Genomic DNA, 17,145 nt, shown 5'->3' with positions numbered 1-17,145 from the left:
GGTGCAATCTCGGCTCACTGCAAGCTCCGCCTCCCGGATTCATGCCATTCTCCTGCCTCGGCCTCCCGAGTAGCTGGAACTACAGGCACCCGCCACCCCGCCCAGCTAATTTTTTGTATTTTTAGTAGAGATAGGATTTCACCGTGTTAGTCAGGATAGTCTCAATCTCCTGATTCGCCCGCCTCGGACTCCCAAAGTGCTGGGATTAGAGGCGTGAGCCACCGTACCTGGCCTATTATATTTCTTAACTGGCTGTTGCTGGTGTATAAAAATACAAAACATTGGCTGGGCACGGTGGCTCATTTCTGTAATCCCAGCACTGCGGGAGGCCGAGGCAGGCAGATCACTTCAGGTCAGGAGTTCAAGACCAGCCTAGCCAACAGGGCGAAACCCTGTCTCTACTAAAAATACAAAAATTAGGCCAGTCGCAGTGGCTCACGTCTGTAATCCCAGCACTATGGGAGGCCGAGGCAGGGGCATCACCTGAGGTCAGGAGTTCGAGACCAGCCTGACCAATATGGTGAAACTAAAAATACAAAAATTAGCCAGGCATGGTGACGTGAGCCTGTAATCCAAGCTACTCAGGAGGCTGAGGCAGGAGAATCACCAGAATCCAGGAGGCAGAGATTGCAGTGAGCCAAGATTGGGCCACTGTACTCCAGCCTGGGTGACACAGCAAGACTCTGCCTCAAAAATAAAATTAAAAAAAAAAGAAATAGATACCATAAAATTCTTATGATTATTTGCTTGAAGTGAATAAAGAATGTTTTCTGTATTACTCTTCTACAAATTAGTCAATACCATTCAATCTCAACTGTTATCACTATTGAAATAGTCTCAAAAATAAACTGCCCTTTCAAAAATCAAGCAAATGGAAAAGGAAAAATCTACATTCATTTCAAAAGTATAGCTGCCCTCATCTGAAAACTACTTCATCTTAAATTTCCTAATATGATCACGGCTGGCTGCGATTCACCACAGCTTCCAACAGCAGACTGGAGAGTGTCTTTCCAGAATTCCTAGTGTGTTTGCTTCAAGACAAATTATTTGACAAAGCTAGATAATCCACTAAGAATCTTTTTTTAAAGCATTTTATTTATACTTTTTTTTTTTTTTTTTTGAGACAGTGTTGCTCCGTTGCCCAGGCTGGAGTGCAGTGGCGCGATCTCGGCTCACCGGAACCTCCGCCTCCCAGGTTCAAGCTATTCTCTGACTCAGCCTCCCGAGTAGCTGGGATTACAAGCACCCACCACCACGCCCGGCTAATTTTTGTATTTTTAGTAGAGACGGGGTTTCACCATCTTGGCCAGGCTGCTCTTGAACTCCTGACCTCGTGATCCACCTGCCTCGGCCTCTCAAAGTGCTGGGATTACAGGTGAGAGCCACCGCACCCGGCTATACTTCCTAGCTTACTTTTTTGTTACGCATACATATTAAGAACTTTTAAAAGTCCAAATTAAAGAAGCATGCCTAGACATCATTAAAATAGCTATCAATGCCCACTACAATCCTGTAGCTAAAATAGTTTACTTTAGAATGTCAAACTTGATTTTGTAATAGTCAGGACAGGACAGGCTAAACATTTGCTATATTAAAACCATGCATGTGTCCCTAGACCTAGTTCTTTCCTTACGTCTGTTTTTATAAATGCTGGTAATAAACCAGGTCTGATTAATACATAATCATTTTGTGTGATTATGTAACGGCTGTAATTCTAGGTTATCTCTGGTCAACCTTAAGAAAAATGGCAGGCCGGGCACGGTGGCTCAAGCCTGTAATCCCAGCACTTTGGGAGGCTGAGACGGGCGGATCACGAGGTCAGGAGATCGAGACCATCCTGGCTAACACGGTGAAACCCCGTCTCTACTAAAAATACAAAACTAGCCGGAAAGTGGTGGCGTGGCGCCTGTGGTCCCTGCCATCAGAGCTTTCGAGGGCAGGAAAAATGGCGAACCCGGATAGCGAGCCAGGAGCTGATCCGTGCCGGATTTGCACTCCAGCCTTAAGGCAGATCACCCTGCAAGCCCAAAAAGAAAGAAAAGGCGTAATGAGTTTCTGCAAAAGATCAGTGCGACTTGGTGACTTTGTTTAAAGAAGGTATAAACAAAATAAGAAAATTTCATGATTACCAGTTGCTGCTGTCGAATTCGTAACTTTTAAAAAAAGACTTGCCAGGTGCCTGCGCCGAGTCTTGGGTGATTTCGAAGAAGGTGACTACTTGAGGTCAGGAGTTCAAGACCAACCTGGCCAACATGGTGAAATCCTGTCTCTACTAAAAAAACAAAAAGTAGCCGGGCCCGGTGGCTCAAGCCTGTAATCCCAGCACTTTGGGAGGCCAAGACGGGTGGATCACAAGGTCAGGAGATCGAGACCATCCTGGCTAACACGGTGAAACCCCGTCTCTACTAAAAAATTCAAAAAACTAGCTGGGCGAGGTGGCGGGCGCCTGTGGTCCCAGCTACCCGGGAGGCTGAGGCAGGAGAATGGCGTAAACCCGGGAGGCGGAGCTTGCAGTGAGCTGAGATCCGGCCACTGCACTCCAGCCTGGGCGACAGAGCCAGACTCAGTCTCAAAAAAAAAAAAACAAAAAAACAAAAAGTAACTGGATGTGGTGGCACACGACTGTCATCCCGCTACTCGGGAGGATGAGGTAGGAGAATCGCTTGAACCCAGGAGGCAGAGGTTGCAGTGAGCCAAGATCGCGACACTGCACTCCAGCCTGGGCAACAGAGCGCAACTCTGTCTCAAAAGAAAAAAAAAGGTATGTCCAAATCCACATTTTTTTTTTCAAACTCTGCATTTTTCTTTCTTTTTCCTTTTATTTATTTATTTTTTAATGTTTTTGAGACAAAGCCTCACTCTGTCACACAGGCTAGAGTGCAGTGCCACAGTCTCAGCTCATTTCTCAGCTCCCTGAAGCTTCGACCTCCTGGGCTCAAGCAATCTTCCCACCTCAGCCTCACCAATAGGTGGGACCACAAGCATGGGCCACGACGCCCAGTTAATTTTTTTTTTTTTGAGAGAGAGTTTGGCTCTGTCGCTCAGGCTGGAATTCAGTGGCGCAATCTTGGCTCACTGCAAGCTCTGTCTCCTGGGTTCACACCATTCTCCTGTCTCAGCCCCCCAAGTAGCTGGGACTACAGGCATCCGCACCACGCCTGGCTAATTATTTGTATTTTTAGTAGAGACAGGGTTTCACCCTGTTAGCCAGGATAGTCTGGATCTCGTGACTTTGTGATCCGCCCACCTTGGCCTCCCAAAGTGCTGGGATTATAGGCATGAGCCACCGTACCTGGCCTAATTTTTGTATTTTTGTACAGAGGTGGGTTTTCGCCATTTTGCCCAGGTTTGTCCCAAACCCCTGCCCTCAAGTGATCCCCCTACCTCGGCCTCCCAAAGTGCTCAGAATACAGACACGAGCACCTGGCCTGCTTTTGGACTGGTGTGCCAGTTCACACATGCCTGTGATAGCAACTGCGTTCTGAACTGCAAGGATACATTTACCTGTCAGCACCTGAAAACTTCCTCCTCAGTTGAGTCCAATTATCAGCTTCATGTGCCATCTGCCAATCCAGATGAAACTTGGCAAATACAAAGCTGTCCTTTTCCAGGTGACGCTCCCCACCTTCTTTTTCCTCCACCATGTCATTAACAACTGAAAAGCTCCTGCATGATCAGACCTGTGTATCTATCCATCATCAAATCCTACTCCTTTTTCGACACTGGGACCCTCCCGAGGCTGTCCCAGCCCCGCATTTGCTAGCATGCCCTGCAGACATAACCCTTGCTGGACTCTGATGAGCCTTCAGGCCTCCACTCCAGGTGTCATTGTTTTGTCTTCCCTCTGCTCTCAGAGCCTTCTCTGCTAGACGCCTCAGCCGTGCTGGCCCTCTGTCTTAGAAGTGAATGTACTGAGCAGGTCTTAGGGATTTACTAATAATGCTCCTGGGGTCGGATGTGGTAGCTCATGCCTGTGATCCCAATACTTTGAGATCACTTGAGCCCAAGAGTTTGAGACCAACCTGGGCAACAAGGTGAGACCCCAACTCTGCCAAAAAATTCCAGGGATGGTGGTGCACGCCTGTGATCCCAGCTCCTCGGGAGGCTGAGGTGGGAGGATGGCTTAAGCTCAGGTCAAGGCTGAAGTGAGACATGAGGCCACCACTGCACTACAGCCTGGGCAACAGAGCAAGACTCTATCTCAAAAAAATAAAACCCACTATAAACATAATATTATTATCACACTTAAGAAATTGATAATTCCTTAACGTCATCACATATCCAATTGATATTTGAGTTCAATTATTTCATGTCAATGTTTTAAAACTATTTCAATCCGAATCTAAATAAGGTCAACACATGCAATTGGTTTGTATGTCTTTTAAACTCCTTTTAATCTATAGGTTTCTCTTCTCTTTTTTTTTTTCCTTGAATTTTATTTATTACAGAACCCAGACATTGTCCTATATAGAGCCTCCCAGAGTTGGATCTTGCTAGTTTCATCCCCGTGGCCCAGTTTAACACATTTCTCTGTCTTTTCTATTTTATTTTCTTTTTATTCTTGAGAAGGAGTCTCAGTCTGTTGCCCAGGCTGGAGTGCAGTGGCTCCATCTCAGCTCACTGCAACCTCTGCCTCCCAGTTCCAGCGATTCTCCTGCCTCAGCCTCCTGAGTAGCTGGGATTACAGGCGCCTGCCACCATGCCCAGCTAATTTTTATATTTTTAGTAGAGACGGGGTTTCACCCTACTGCTCAGGCTGCTCTCGAACTCCCGACCTCAGGTGATGGACCCGCCTCGGCCTCTCAGAGTGCTGGGATTACAGGCGTGAGCCAACGCACCCAGCCAAATGTCCTTTCTATTTTCAATAAATTAGCAGTCAGATCTAGGGGCTTGATCAGATTTTTTGGTGTGTGTGTGTGTGTGCCGTGTGTGCGTGAACAGCATGTTGATTAGGAGGCACACCCGCTTTGGTTATCTTCTTTTTGTAATCCTTAAGTTGCTCTTTGATGTAGACGTGGTAGCTAATGTTGAAACAAAATTAGTTTGGTTTCAAAACATTTCTTTCAGGAAGAGGTTGTGGTTGATTACTTCTGCGACAGATAGATGAAAGGTTGAGCAATCATCTCTTCACAAACATGGTCACTCTACAATAATTCAAGCACAACAACAAATCCCATATCATCTCCCCCTCTTAACAATGGTGTTTTACTTGATTAGCTTTTAATTGTCACGCACTCTGCATTTTTTCCCTGAGGCATTATTTCTAGAAGGCAGCGAAATATGACCCAATGGCTAATTTGCTTTTAAAAATTAAACAAAACTTAGGCCAGCTGCCATTTAAGAAGGGCTCCGGCACCTCCAGACTCCGTGTGATCGCAGCTGTGCCCGGTGCTCCGCTCGCGGAGGCGCTAAGGCGGCAGGTTTATCTCACTTGAGACCTTTCCTTCCTTTTGCATCTTCTCCGGGCTCCGGGGCAGCAGGCCTCAGGGGCGGGCACTCGCAAGAACGCGGCATCCTGGCTGGTGGCCAAGTCACCAAAACTCAGAACCCAGCGTCCCAGAATTGCTGAGAGCCAGCACCGCACTGCCACCCGGGAGCGCCACGCGCCCTCCACCCAGCGAGGCGGGCGGGCCGCGAGGGGCGGGGCCTCGGGACTCCGCCCACGCCTCCGTCTCCTCCGCGCTCCGCCGCAGTCGGCCGACACCACACGAGTCGGGAAGCCGCCGCAGCCACCTCTGAGGAGACGGCCAGGAGCGAGAGCCGACAGCGAGCCTGCGAGCCACCTCCGCCGCCATGGGGAGCCGCGTGTCGCGGGAAGACTTCGAGTGGGTCTACACCGACCAGCCCCACGCCGACCGGCGCCGGGAGATCCTGGGTGAGGGCCAGCGGGCGCCCCGTTATGTGCGTGCGCGGCCTCCTGGCGCCGGGGCGCGCTCTCCCCTCGCGGGCCCTGCGTGGCCGTGGGCGCCGGAGGCCCGTTAGCAGCCCGCTCCCCGCCGCGTCCCGCCGCCGCTGGGCCGCCAGCCCGCGGGTCAGCGCGGGAGAGGCTGGGCGAGGCACGGGGGAGGGACGGGTCCTCGGGGCCGCGCAGCTCCGACCCTTCCGCGAAGAGGCGCAGGCGCGTCCCCGAGCGCGGGAGTCCCCGTCAGGCCCACGCCGGCCGGTTGGGGCGAAGGGTGTCCCCGGCTGCGCCAGCCTTGGGTTAGATCCTCGCGCTGGAAGATTCCTGTGCCCTCAGATGGGCGCCCTTTCCTCTCCCTCCTCCCCGTCCTCCGGAGCGGGCCGAGGTGAGCGTGTGCCGGCGCCGGGGCTGCCAGAGTGCGGGGCAGGGTGTGGTCCTGGGCATCCCGGGGCCTACCCGTGAGCCTGGCTCACGGTGTCGGGCGCTAGTGGGCAGTACTGGCGGGGGCGGCCGCAGTCCCTGCCTCGGGCCCGGGGAGGGGGCCGGCGACCCTCCCTATGCCCCCTGGGGCTTCTCGGACTGGATGGGCCCTGGTCAGTTCACGCCGCTTGTCCTATTGATCCTCACGGCAAGCCTGGGACGTAAGAACGACGGATTCGTAGACATATTTCATCCATCTCGGTTTTGTGGATGAAAAGACTGAAAATGGAAGACTTGCCAAATAGGGAAAATACGTGGCGTGGCCCGCTGGTCCCCTGACAGCTTATTGAGAGCACTTAACTCTCCAGAGGATTCGGGCCTTCTGTGTTACATAGAGAATGCTCATCTCTCCCAGGTTACTCCTAATATACCAGGGATTGCGTGGAATGCTTTACAAACATTACCCAATTTCATCCTCCTGGTAATTCTACTAGGTATTATCGCTGTTTTAAAAAATGAAATAAGAACGCCTGACTGAATGCTAAAGAGATTCTAATGCGCATTCAGTTGCCTCTTCCAGAGCATGTGTTTGGTTTTTGTTTATTTCTTTGAGACAAGTCTCACTCTGTTGCTCAGGCTGGAGTGCAGTGGCGCGATCTCTCCCCGCTGCAACATCTGCATCCTGGGTTCAAGAGATTCTCCTGCCTCAGCCTCCTGAGTAGCTGGGATTACAGGCGCCCACCACTACGCCTGGCTAACTTTTGTATTTTTTTTTTTTTTTTTTTTTTTAGTAGAGACAGGGTTTCACCGTGTTGACCAGTCTTGTCTCGAACTCCTGACCTCAGGTGATCGATCTGGCCTCCCAAAGTGCTGGGATTACAGGCGTGAACCACTGTGCTCGGCCAGAGCATGAGCTTTCTTTTTCTTTTCTTTTTTTTTTTTTTGAGACAGAGTCTTGCTGTGTCACCCAGGCTGGAGTGCAGTGGCGCGATCTCGGCTCACTGCAATCTCCGCCTCCCGGGTTCACGCCATCCTCCTGCCTCAGCCTCCTGAGTAACTGGGACTACAGGCGCACGCAGCCACGCCCGGCTAATTTTTTGTATTTTTAGTAGAGACAGGGTTTCACCGTTTTAGCCAGGATGGTCTCGAGCTCCTAACCTTGTGATCCACCCACCTCAGCCTCCCAAAGTACTGGGATTATAGGCGTGAGCCACCGTGCCCGGCCGATCACGAGCTTTTTAACCTATACTGTTTCTTCAAAAATTGAGGAAACGGTAGCTCAGGCCTGTAATCCCAGTACTTTGGGAGGCCGAGGTGGGAGGGTTGCTTCAGCCCAGGAGTTGAGACCATGGTCACGGTATCTCAGGCCTGTAATCCCAGCACTTTCGGAGGCCGAGGCGGGAGGATCGCTTCAGCCCAGGAGTTGAGACCATCCTGAGTAACACAGTGAGACCCCCATTTACACGCACGCGCAAAATTTTTTTAAATCGAGGAAACGGTGAGTTGAACATGAGACATTATTCCTTATATACAGTATTTCATTAGATTTTCTTCTCAACATTCATTTGCCCAGTGAAAAGAGAAAGCGAGTAGCTGGGACCACAAGCACATACCACTATGCCCGATTGATTTTTCTGTTTTTTTGTAGAGATGGGTTTCTCCGTGTTGCCCAGGCTGGTCTTGAACTCCTGGGCTCAAGCAGTCCGTCCGCTTTGGCCTCCCAAAGTGCTGAGATTTTAAAGGCGTAAGCCCCTGCACCCGGTAAATTTCGGTTCTTGAATTCCCTTCCTCCTTTCCTTCCTCCTCCCCTACACTCCATTAGAGACAGGGTCTTGCTTTGTTGCTTAAGCTGGAGTGCAGTGGCTGTTCACAGGCATGATGATCACGGCAGCCTGGGCTCAAGTGATGGGCATACCTCAGCCTGCTAGTAGTAATTTGTTTGGCAAATCACTTACACATACTTGATATGAGATAGCATGATACTTTTTTTTTTTTTTTTTGAGACAGAGTCTCATTTTGTCACCCAGGCTGGAGTGCAGTGACCCAATCTCGGCTCACTGCAAACTCTGCCTCCCGGGTTGAAGCAGTTCTGCCTGCCCCAGCCTCACGAGTAGCTGGAATTACAGATGCCCGCCACCACACCTGGCTAAGTTTTTCTATTTTTATTTTTAGTAGAGACACGGTTTTGCCACATTGGCCAGGCTGGTCTCGGAACTTCTGACCTGTGATGATCTGCCTGCCATGGCCTCCCAAAGTGCTGGGATTGCAGGCATGAGCCACCCTGCCAGGCCACATATGATACATTTTATCAATGCCTTATCTACATGTTACATAGGAATAATCTGGTGCCTACCTGTGTAAAAACCAACTCTGGAATACTGAAGCTGAGCTATTTAATATTCTGAAAATCAGGACGGGTGTGGTGGCTTTTGCCTGTAATCCCAGCGCTTTGAGAAGCTGAGGCAAGATGATCTCTTGAGGCCAGTTCAGAACAGCCCCATCTCCATGAAAAATTTAAAAATTAGCTAGGCGTGATGCCTGTGTTGTGCTACTCAGAAGGCTGAGGCGAGAGGAACACTTGAACTCAGGAGTTTGAGACCAACCTGGGCAACATGGTGAAACCTTTCCCTCTCTCTAAAAAAAAAAAAAAAAAAAATTTAATTAGTGGGGCATGGTGGCATGTGCCTGTGGTCCCAGCTACTCAAAAGGCTGAGGTGGGAGGATCACTTGAGCTGGGGAAGTAGAGGCTGCAGTGAGCCGTGATTGCCTCACTGCATTCCAGCCTGGGCAAAAGAGTGAGACTGTCTCAAAAAAAAAAAAAAAAAAAGAAATGAAGGAAGTAAGAAGGTGCTGATTAATACCTCACACTGAGCCTTTTTTCCTCCACAAACTTATCACTGAACCATTTCACTTGGAAAGTAAAAGGACTACGTATTTCTCAATGAAAGTACGTTTTCCATGCAGGTGTAAATACCAGTGTTCTCTTTCAGGGTGGGAGATGGAATAACCTGTAGAAAGAGAAGAATCTTTAGATTTGTTTAAATTATACACAAATGATAAGAGATCTTTCTGAAAGTGTTCAGTTTTTTGGCAGGGGAGGGAAGGGGCCTGATAGAACAACCAACATTTGTACACTTTAAGTTTACATTTAGAGTTCACATTAAAAGTTCATTTATAAGGTATCTCTTTGAAATTAGTGAGGATGAGCTGGACTGGGTGGCTCATGGCTGTAATCCCAGTCCTTGGGTGGCTGAGGCGGGCAGGTCACCTGAGGTAAGGAGTTCAAAACCAGCCTGGCCAACATGGTGAAACCCCGTCTCTACTAAAAATAGAAAAATTAGCTGGGCGTGGTGGCAGGCGCCTATAATCCCAGCTACTGGGAAGGCTGAGGCAGGAGAATTGCCTGAACCCAGGAGGCAGAGGTTGCAGTGAGCTGAGATTGCACCATTGCACTCCAGCCTGGGCAACAGAGTGAGACTCCATCTGAAAAAAAAGAATAAATCGGCCGGGCGCGGTGGCTCAAGCCTGTAATCCCAGCACTTTGGGAGGCCGAGACGGGCGGATCACGAGGTCAGGAGATCGAGACCATCCTGGCTAACACGGTGAAACCCCGTCTCTACTAAAAAGTACAAAAAACTAGCCGGGCGAGGTGGCGAGCGCCTGTAGTCCCAGCTACTCGGGAGGCTGAGGCAGGAGAATGGCGTGGACCCGGGAGGCGGAGCTTGCAGTGAGCAGAGATCCGGCCACCGCACTCTAGCCTGGGTGACAGAGCGAGACTCCGTCTCAAAAAAAAAAAAAAAAAGAATAAATCACAAGAAATGCTTCCTTCACTGCTGTACTTTCTCAGTGATACAGTTTTTTAATGTTTTATTTTTTGAGACAGAGTCTCACTGTGTTGCCCAGGCTGGAGTACAGCCTAAATTCTTGGGCTCAAGTGATGCTCCCACTTCAGCGCCCCAAGTAGCTGGGACTACAGGCTTGTGCCACCTCACCTCAGCTAATGTTTTTTTATTTTTGGTAGAAACAGTCTCTGTTGCCCATGCTGGTCTCGAACACCAGGCCTCAGGCAGTCTTCATGCCTCAGCCTCCCAAAGTGCTGGGATTAATGGTGTGAGCCACAGCCGCTGGCCAATAGCTTTGTTGAGATTATAATTCAACTATCATGATTTATTCATTTAAAGTGTACAGTTCAGTATTTTTTTAGTATATTCACAGAGTTATGCAGCTGTCACCACCATGTAACTTTAGAACATTTCATCATCACAAAAAGAAACCCTATACTCATTAGCAGTCCCTCATATCCCCTACTTCTACCTAGATAACCACTAATTTACTTTGTGGTCTATAGATTTCCTGATTCTGGACATTTCATATACATGAAATCATAAAATATATGATCTTTTATGATTGGCTTTCACTTAGCATAATATAAAATTTTTTAATTTTTAATTTTTTTTTTTTTTTTTTTGTAGAGACAGGGTCCTGTTATGTTGCCCAGGCTGATCTTGAATTCCTGGGCTCAACCAATCCTCCTGCCTTGGCCTCTCAGAGTGCTGGCATTATAGGTGTGAGCCACTGCACCCAGCCATTAGCATAAGATTTTAGCTGGGCACAGTGACATGCTCCTGTAGTCCCAGCTACTATGGTGACTAAGGCAGGAGGATCACTTGAGTCCAGGAGTTTGAGGCTGTAGTGAGCTATGATGGCACCACTGTACTTCAGCCTGAGTGACAGAGGTAGACCCTGTTCCTAAATATAAATATTTTAAGGTTCATTCATGTTGTAGCACGTGTCAGTGTGTCATTCCTTTTTGTGGCTGAATAATATTCCTTTGTATGGATATACCAGGTGTTCAACATTTTGAGGAACTGCTCTACAGTTTTCCAAAGCAGCTGCACCATTTTACATTCCCACCAGCAAAGTATGAGGGTTCTAATTTCTCCACATCCTTGTTTTTACCTACTTTTTTTTTATTATAGTCATCCTAGTGAGTGTGAAGTGGTATCTGTGGTTTCAGTTTGCACTTTCCTAATGACTAACGATGTTGAGCATCTTTCATGTGTTTCTTGACTGTTTTCATATCTTTTGGAGAAATGTCTTTTGAGATCCTTCGCCCATTTTTTAATTGGATTATTAGTTGTAAGAGTTCTTCATATATTCTGGATATAGGTCCCTTATGAGATACATGATTTGCAAACATAACCCCGCTTCTGTGGATTATCTTTTCACTTTCTTGACAGTATCATTTGCAACAGAAGAGTTTTTGATGTAGTCCAATTTCTCTGTTTTCTTTTGTCACTTGTACTTGTTATAGTATCTAAGGAACCACAAAGGCCATGGAGATTTATTTCTGTTTTCTTATCAGAGTTTTATAGTTTTCTTATAAATTTGGGTCTGTGATCTGTTTTGAGTTCATTTTTGTGTGTGGTGTGAGGTAGGGGTCCGAATCCATTCTTTTGCCTGTTGCTAACAAGTTGTTGTGGCACCATTTGTTGAAAGGACTGTTCTTTCCCTGATTATATTGGCAGCCTGTAGTATTGGTTTTTATATACTATTACAACTTTGGAAAATTCAGTACAGAATTACTTGGAGCATGTTGATTTGTCTGAGAGAACTGTGAATACCAGTTTCATGATTTTAGGGTAACTACAAAATGCATATTATATTCTATCCTTTGTCAGATGTGTTAATTTAATTGTTTTATATAAGGTAAGAATGCTGTACTTCTGTCTAAACACAGAAATAACACACATTTTAATACAAAAAATGTGGAACTTCTAAAAGTTTGAGGCTAATTTTTCCTGCATAAATTCGCAAATGTTTGTGACATATTTCGTAACTTTACTAGTAGAAGAATCCTTCCCTGTGTTATTAGTATTAACTAAAGTATCTAGTAAAGGGAATATTATTTGCAGAACAAATTTAATGTGTTAGTTTAATGGGTGTTAATTTAATTATAATTGCTGAACTATTATATACTTTTCTTAGTTCCTGTTTTTTTGTTTTTTCTTTACAGCAAAGTATCCAGAGATAAAGTCCTTGATGAAACCTGATCCCAATTTGATATGGATTATAATTATGATGTTTCTCACCCAGTTGGCTGCATTTTACATAGTAAAAGACTTGGACTGGAAATGGGTCATATTTGGGGCCTATGTGTTTGGCAGTTGCATTAACCACTCAATGACTCTGGCTATTCATGAGATTTCCCACAATGCTGCCTTTGGCAACTGCAAAGCAATGTGGAATCGCTGGTTTGGAATGTTTGCTAATCTTCCTATTGGGATTCCATATTCAATTTCCTTTAAGAGATATCACATGGATCATCACCGGTACCTTGGAGCTGATGGCGTCGATGTAGATATTCCTACCGATTTTGAGGGCTGGTTCTTCTGTACCACTTTCAGAAAGTTTATATGGGTTATTCTTCAGCCTCTCTTCTATGCCTTTCGACCTCTGTTCATCAACCCCAAACCAATTACTTATTTGGAAGTTATCAATATCGTGGCCCAGGTCACATTTGACATTTTAATTTATTACTTTTTGGGAATTAAATCCTTAGTCTACATGTTGGCAGCATCTTTACTTGGCCTGGGTTTGCACCCGATTTCTGGACATTTTATAGCTGAGCATTACATGTTCTTAAAGGGTCACGAAACTTACTCATATTATGGGCCTCTGAATTTATTTACCTTCAATGTAGGTTATCATAATGAACATCATGACTTCCCCAACATTCCTGGAAAAAGCCTTCCACTGGTAAGTAAAGGATTTGATACATATTCTAATTTCGTTTTTTTGTTTGTTTTTTGAGACTGTGTCTCACTCAGTCACCCAGGCTGGAGTGCAGTGGCACGGTCTCGGCTTACTGTGACCTCCACCTCCCAGGTTCAAGTGATTCTCATGCCTCAGTCTCCCAGGTAGTTGGGATTACAGGCGCATGCCACCATGTCCAGCTGATTTTTGTATTTTTAGTAGAGATGGGGTTTCATCATGTTGGCCAGGCTAGTATTTTGTCAGTCCAAGCTGCTCATTAAAAAAAAAAAAAAAAAAAAGGCAAGAATATAAATACTGCATCTTCCAGCCTAATTTTACAAAGGGTTCACTCTTGGGTCCTTAAGCTTAGTGGTTACACTTAGGATTTATTTTTAATTTTTTTTTTTTAGAGACAGGGTCTTGCCCTGTCACCTAGGCTAGAGTGCAGTGGTGCGATAGCTCACTGCAGCCTCAACTCCTGGGTTCAAGCGATCCTCCCACCTCAGCCTCCTGAGTAGGCAGGACTATAGGCACGTGCCACTGTGCCTGGCTAATTTTTTTATTTTTTGTAGAGGCAGAGTCTTGCTATGTTGCTCAGGCTGGTCTCAAACTCCTGGATTCAAGTGATCCTCCTGCCTCAGCCTCCCAAGTAGCTAGGACTACAGGCACATGCTATGACAGGCTAATTTTTAAAATAATTTCTTTTAATCCTCCAAATGGTTTATTTAAATTTTTAAACGTTTTTGTAGAGATGGGGTTTCCTGGATGGGTGCAGTGGCTCACACCTGTAATCCCAGCACTTTGGGAGGCCTTGGTGAGTGGATCATCTGAGGTCAGGAGTTCGAGACCAACCTGGCCAACATAGTGAAACCCCGTCTCTACTAAAAATACAAAAAAATCAGTTGGGCATGGTGGCGGGCGCCTATATATAATTGGGAGGCTGAGGCGGAAGAATCGCTTGAACCCAGGCAGCAGAGGTTGCAGTGAGCCAAGATCGTGCCACTGCGCTCCAGCCTGGGTGACAGAGCGAAACTCCATCTCAAAAAAAAAAAGAGAGATGGGGTTTCCCTGTGTTGCCCAGGCTGGTCTCAAATTCCTGGGCTCAAGTGATTCTCCTGCCTTCCAAAATGCTGGGATTATACGTACGAGCCACTGTGCCCATCCAGATAGTTATTTAACTTGAGATGTAGAGACATTTTTAACTTGAGATGGCAGAATTGCATACTTGATAAAGCTTGCCTTTTTTTTTTTTTTTTGAGGTGGAATCTGTCACCCAGGCTGGAGTGCAGTGGCATAATCTCAGCTCACTGCAGCCTCGACCTCCCGGGTTCATGCAATTCTCCTGTCTCAGTCTCCTGAGTTGCTGGGACTGCAGGCGCATGCCACCATGTCTGGCTAATTTTTTTGTTATTTTTAGTAGAGATGGGGGTTTCACCATATTGGTCAGGCTGGTCTTGAACTCTTGACCTCAGGTGATTCACCCGCCTTGGCTTCCCAAAGTCCTGGGATTACAGTTGTGAGCCACCACACCCAGCCAACTGCTTAATTTCTATCTAATTAGCATGCCACAATTTATTTGTAAGTATTTGTAAGTTCCTGGATGGCAGGGATCAGATGTTGCCTTTATATTCTACGGTGTCATCCATGCAGTACATTCTTTAATAATATCAAGTTAATCTAATTGCATGTATTCGTTGTTAATTTTACAAATAAGCCAGGAATTTAGTCCCTTGGAACGTGATGGAAGAGAGTCCTAGAGGGTCGAGTGTATTCAACTGCTGCTGAAATGTAGACTGCTTTTTGTTTAGAATTCCCTCTGCTGCTGCTGCTGCTGCTTTTATTTTTTAAGAGAGAGGAGGGAGGCAGGTCTCATGGTTTCCCTTCTCAGTGTTTGTATCAACCATTCATCAGTCATCTTTGAAAGAACCCAGTAATACTCATTTTTCATCTTGCTGTATTTTTTTCCCTTCTAGGTGAGGAAAATAGCAGCTGAATACTATGACAACCTCCCCCACTACAATTCCTGGATAAAAGTACTGTATGATTTTGTGATGGATGATACAATAAGTCCCTACTCAAGAATGAAGAGGCACCAAAAAGGAGAGATGGTGCTGGAGTAGATATCATTAGTGCCAAAGGGATTCCTCTCCAAAACTTTAGATGATAAAGTGGAAGTTTTGCATTATTAAACTTGAGACCAGGGATACTTAGAAGCTCCCCTGGCACAATTTCAGAGTAAGAGGTCAGTGATATCAAGAAGTAAATCTGGCTTTTCAACAGTCAGCCTGACTCTGTACTGCTCGGCTTCACTCACAGAAAACTTGTGACTTGTGTATTATCGTCATTGAGAATGTTTCACTCATGTCTGTCATTTTATAAGCATATCATTTTAAAAGCTTTTAAAAAGGTATTTTGCTGGGCATGGTGACTCATGCCTGTAATCCCAGCACTTTGGGAGGCCAAGGTGGGTGGATCACCTGAGGTCAGGAGTTCGAGACCAGCCTGGCCAACATGGTGAAACCCTGTCTCTACTAAAAATGCAAAAATTAGCCGGGCATGGCAGCACATGCCTGTAATCCCAGCTACATGGGAGGCTGAGGTGGGAGAATTGCTTGAACCCAGGAGGTGAAGGCAGAGGCTGCAGTGAGCCAAGATTGTGCCACTGCACTCCAGCCTGGGCAACAGAGCAAGACCCCATCTCAAAAATAAATATATAAAATAAAAAGCTATTTCTAGTTTATTTCACTATAAAGTTTTGCTTTATTAAAAAGTTAATAAACAGCTATTAATCACAGTGTGTTAGTATTTGTTACATTTTTGTATTTCACTATCTGTATTACATTTTTGTATTTCACTATCTTTATAATATGGTAACCAGGGTACTGGGGGAACTTTAAAATTTCATCTCAAAAATAATTTTTAAAAAGCCTGAGATATGATATAGCATAAAAGATTGGATGAAAATATATTTCACCGTAAGGTGAATTGCTCGTTTAAAAATTTTAGCTATCATATATGAGACTCGAATTAGACACTGTTGAATCCTGTACAGCCTTACTCATAAATAAAGTACTTACTGAATTTCCACCGTTCAACTTCGTGTTTCAGATGTGTTGACTCTCACATTAGAAACTGCTCAATTGATAAAGACTTTCATGTTATTTCACTGCAGTGGGAACTGGCTGTGGTCTGATGGTAGATCGTGGGTCTCAGGTAGCTGGTAGCATGGGCTGTTAGGTCAGCAGTCTTGCTTGCCTCAAATACGTCACTTGGATAAATTTAGTGTAATACGTTGAATTATTTTAAAAATACATCTGGGTGTGGTGGTTCACACCTGTATTCCATACTTTGGAAAGCTGAGGCAGGAGGATCGATCGTTTGAGACCAGCCTGGGCAATATAGTGAGACCCTTTTTTTTTTTTTTTTGGAGATGGAGTCTTGCTGTATTGCCCAGGCTGGAGTGCAGTGGCACGATCATGGCTCACCACAACCTCTGCCTTGTGGGTTCAAGCGATTTTCCTGACTCAGCCTCCCAAGTAGCTGGGATCACAGGCGTGCACAACCATGCCCAGCTAATTTTTTTTTTTTTTTTTTTTGGTATTTTTAGTAGAGACAGGTTTTCACTGTGTTGGCCAGCCTGGTCTCGAACTCCTGATCTCAGGTGATCTGCCTGCCTTGGCCTTCCAAAATGCTGGGATTACAGGCATGAGCCACTGCATCTGATTTTCAAAAAATTAGAGTAGTGTAGTGGTATGCACCTGTAGTCCCAGCTACTCGGGAGGCTGAGATTGAGACTACAGTGAGCCATGATCCCACTGCTACACTCCAGCTTGGGTGACAAACACCCTCTTTAAAAAAAAAGAAAAAAAGTTGACTATGTTGCAGTTTCATAAAGAATAAAACAACACCTAGACTGCTGAGGGTGGGGTGAGGAGTAGAATCCTCTGTGGGACTGCCAGACCTGCCTCACAGACCTCATTTCATCCCCAAAATACTTTGCTTTCCCTTTCTGACCCTCTTGCCTAGGAAAATTCATAGTATCTTCTAATCTGTTGCCCAAGTATCTT

The 17,145-nt window shown here is 46.1% G+C and overlaps 1 protein-coding gene and 1 non-coding gene across 4 annotated transcripts; both read left to right on the top strand.

The window, feature by feature from the left end:
- Nucleotides 1–1,536: 1,536 nt before the first annotated feature.
- On the top strand, nucleotides 1,537–1,662 carry LOC116272133. The gene has a single exon (XR_004180856.1). It is a non-coding gene; the product is annotated as a small nucleolar RNA SNORA72 (small nucleolar RNA).
- A 3,965-nt stretch (nucleotides 1,663–5,627) lies between these two features.
- On the top strand, nucleotides 5,628–16,173 carry DEGS1 (delta 4-desaturase, sphingolipid 1). Of its 3 annotated transcripts, none has more exons than XM_003893060.2 (3): nucleotides 5,628–5,875; nucleotides 12,339–13,081; nucleotides 15,052–16,173. In XM_003893060.2, the coding sequence occupies exons 1-3, from the start codon at nucleotides 5,794–5,796 to the stop codon at nucleotides 15,196–15,198; spliced, it is 972 nt and encodes a 323-aa protein (XP_003893109.1). In that variant the 5' UTR covers nucleotides 5,628–5,793; the 3' UTR covers nucleotides 15,199–16,173. The 3 variants fall into 3 exon arrangements, with proteins under 3 accessions (XP_003893109.1, XP_017804685.1, XP_009184901.1); XM_017949196.3 differs by lacking the exon at nucleotides 5,628–5,875 and adding an exon at nucleotides 5,968–6,287; XM_009186637.3 differs by lacking the exon at nucleotides 5,628–5,875 and adding an exon at nucleotides 7,971–8,083.
- The last annotated feature ends 972 nt before the right edge of the window (nucleotides 16,174–17,145 follow it).

Source organism: Papio anubis, chromosome 1 (assembly GCF_008728515.1).
Source record: "Papio anubis isolate 15944 chromosome 1, Panubis1.0, whole genome shotgun sequence".
In the NCBI taxonomy this organism is placed as follows: domain Eukaryota; kingdom Metazoa; phylum Chordata; class Mammalia; order Primates; family Cercopithecidae; genus Papio; species Papio anubis.
This window is presented reverse-complemented; position numbering and strand designations above follow the sequence as displayed.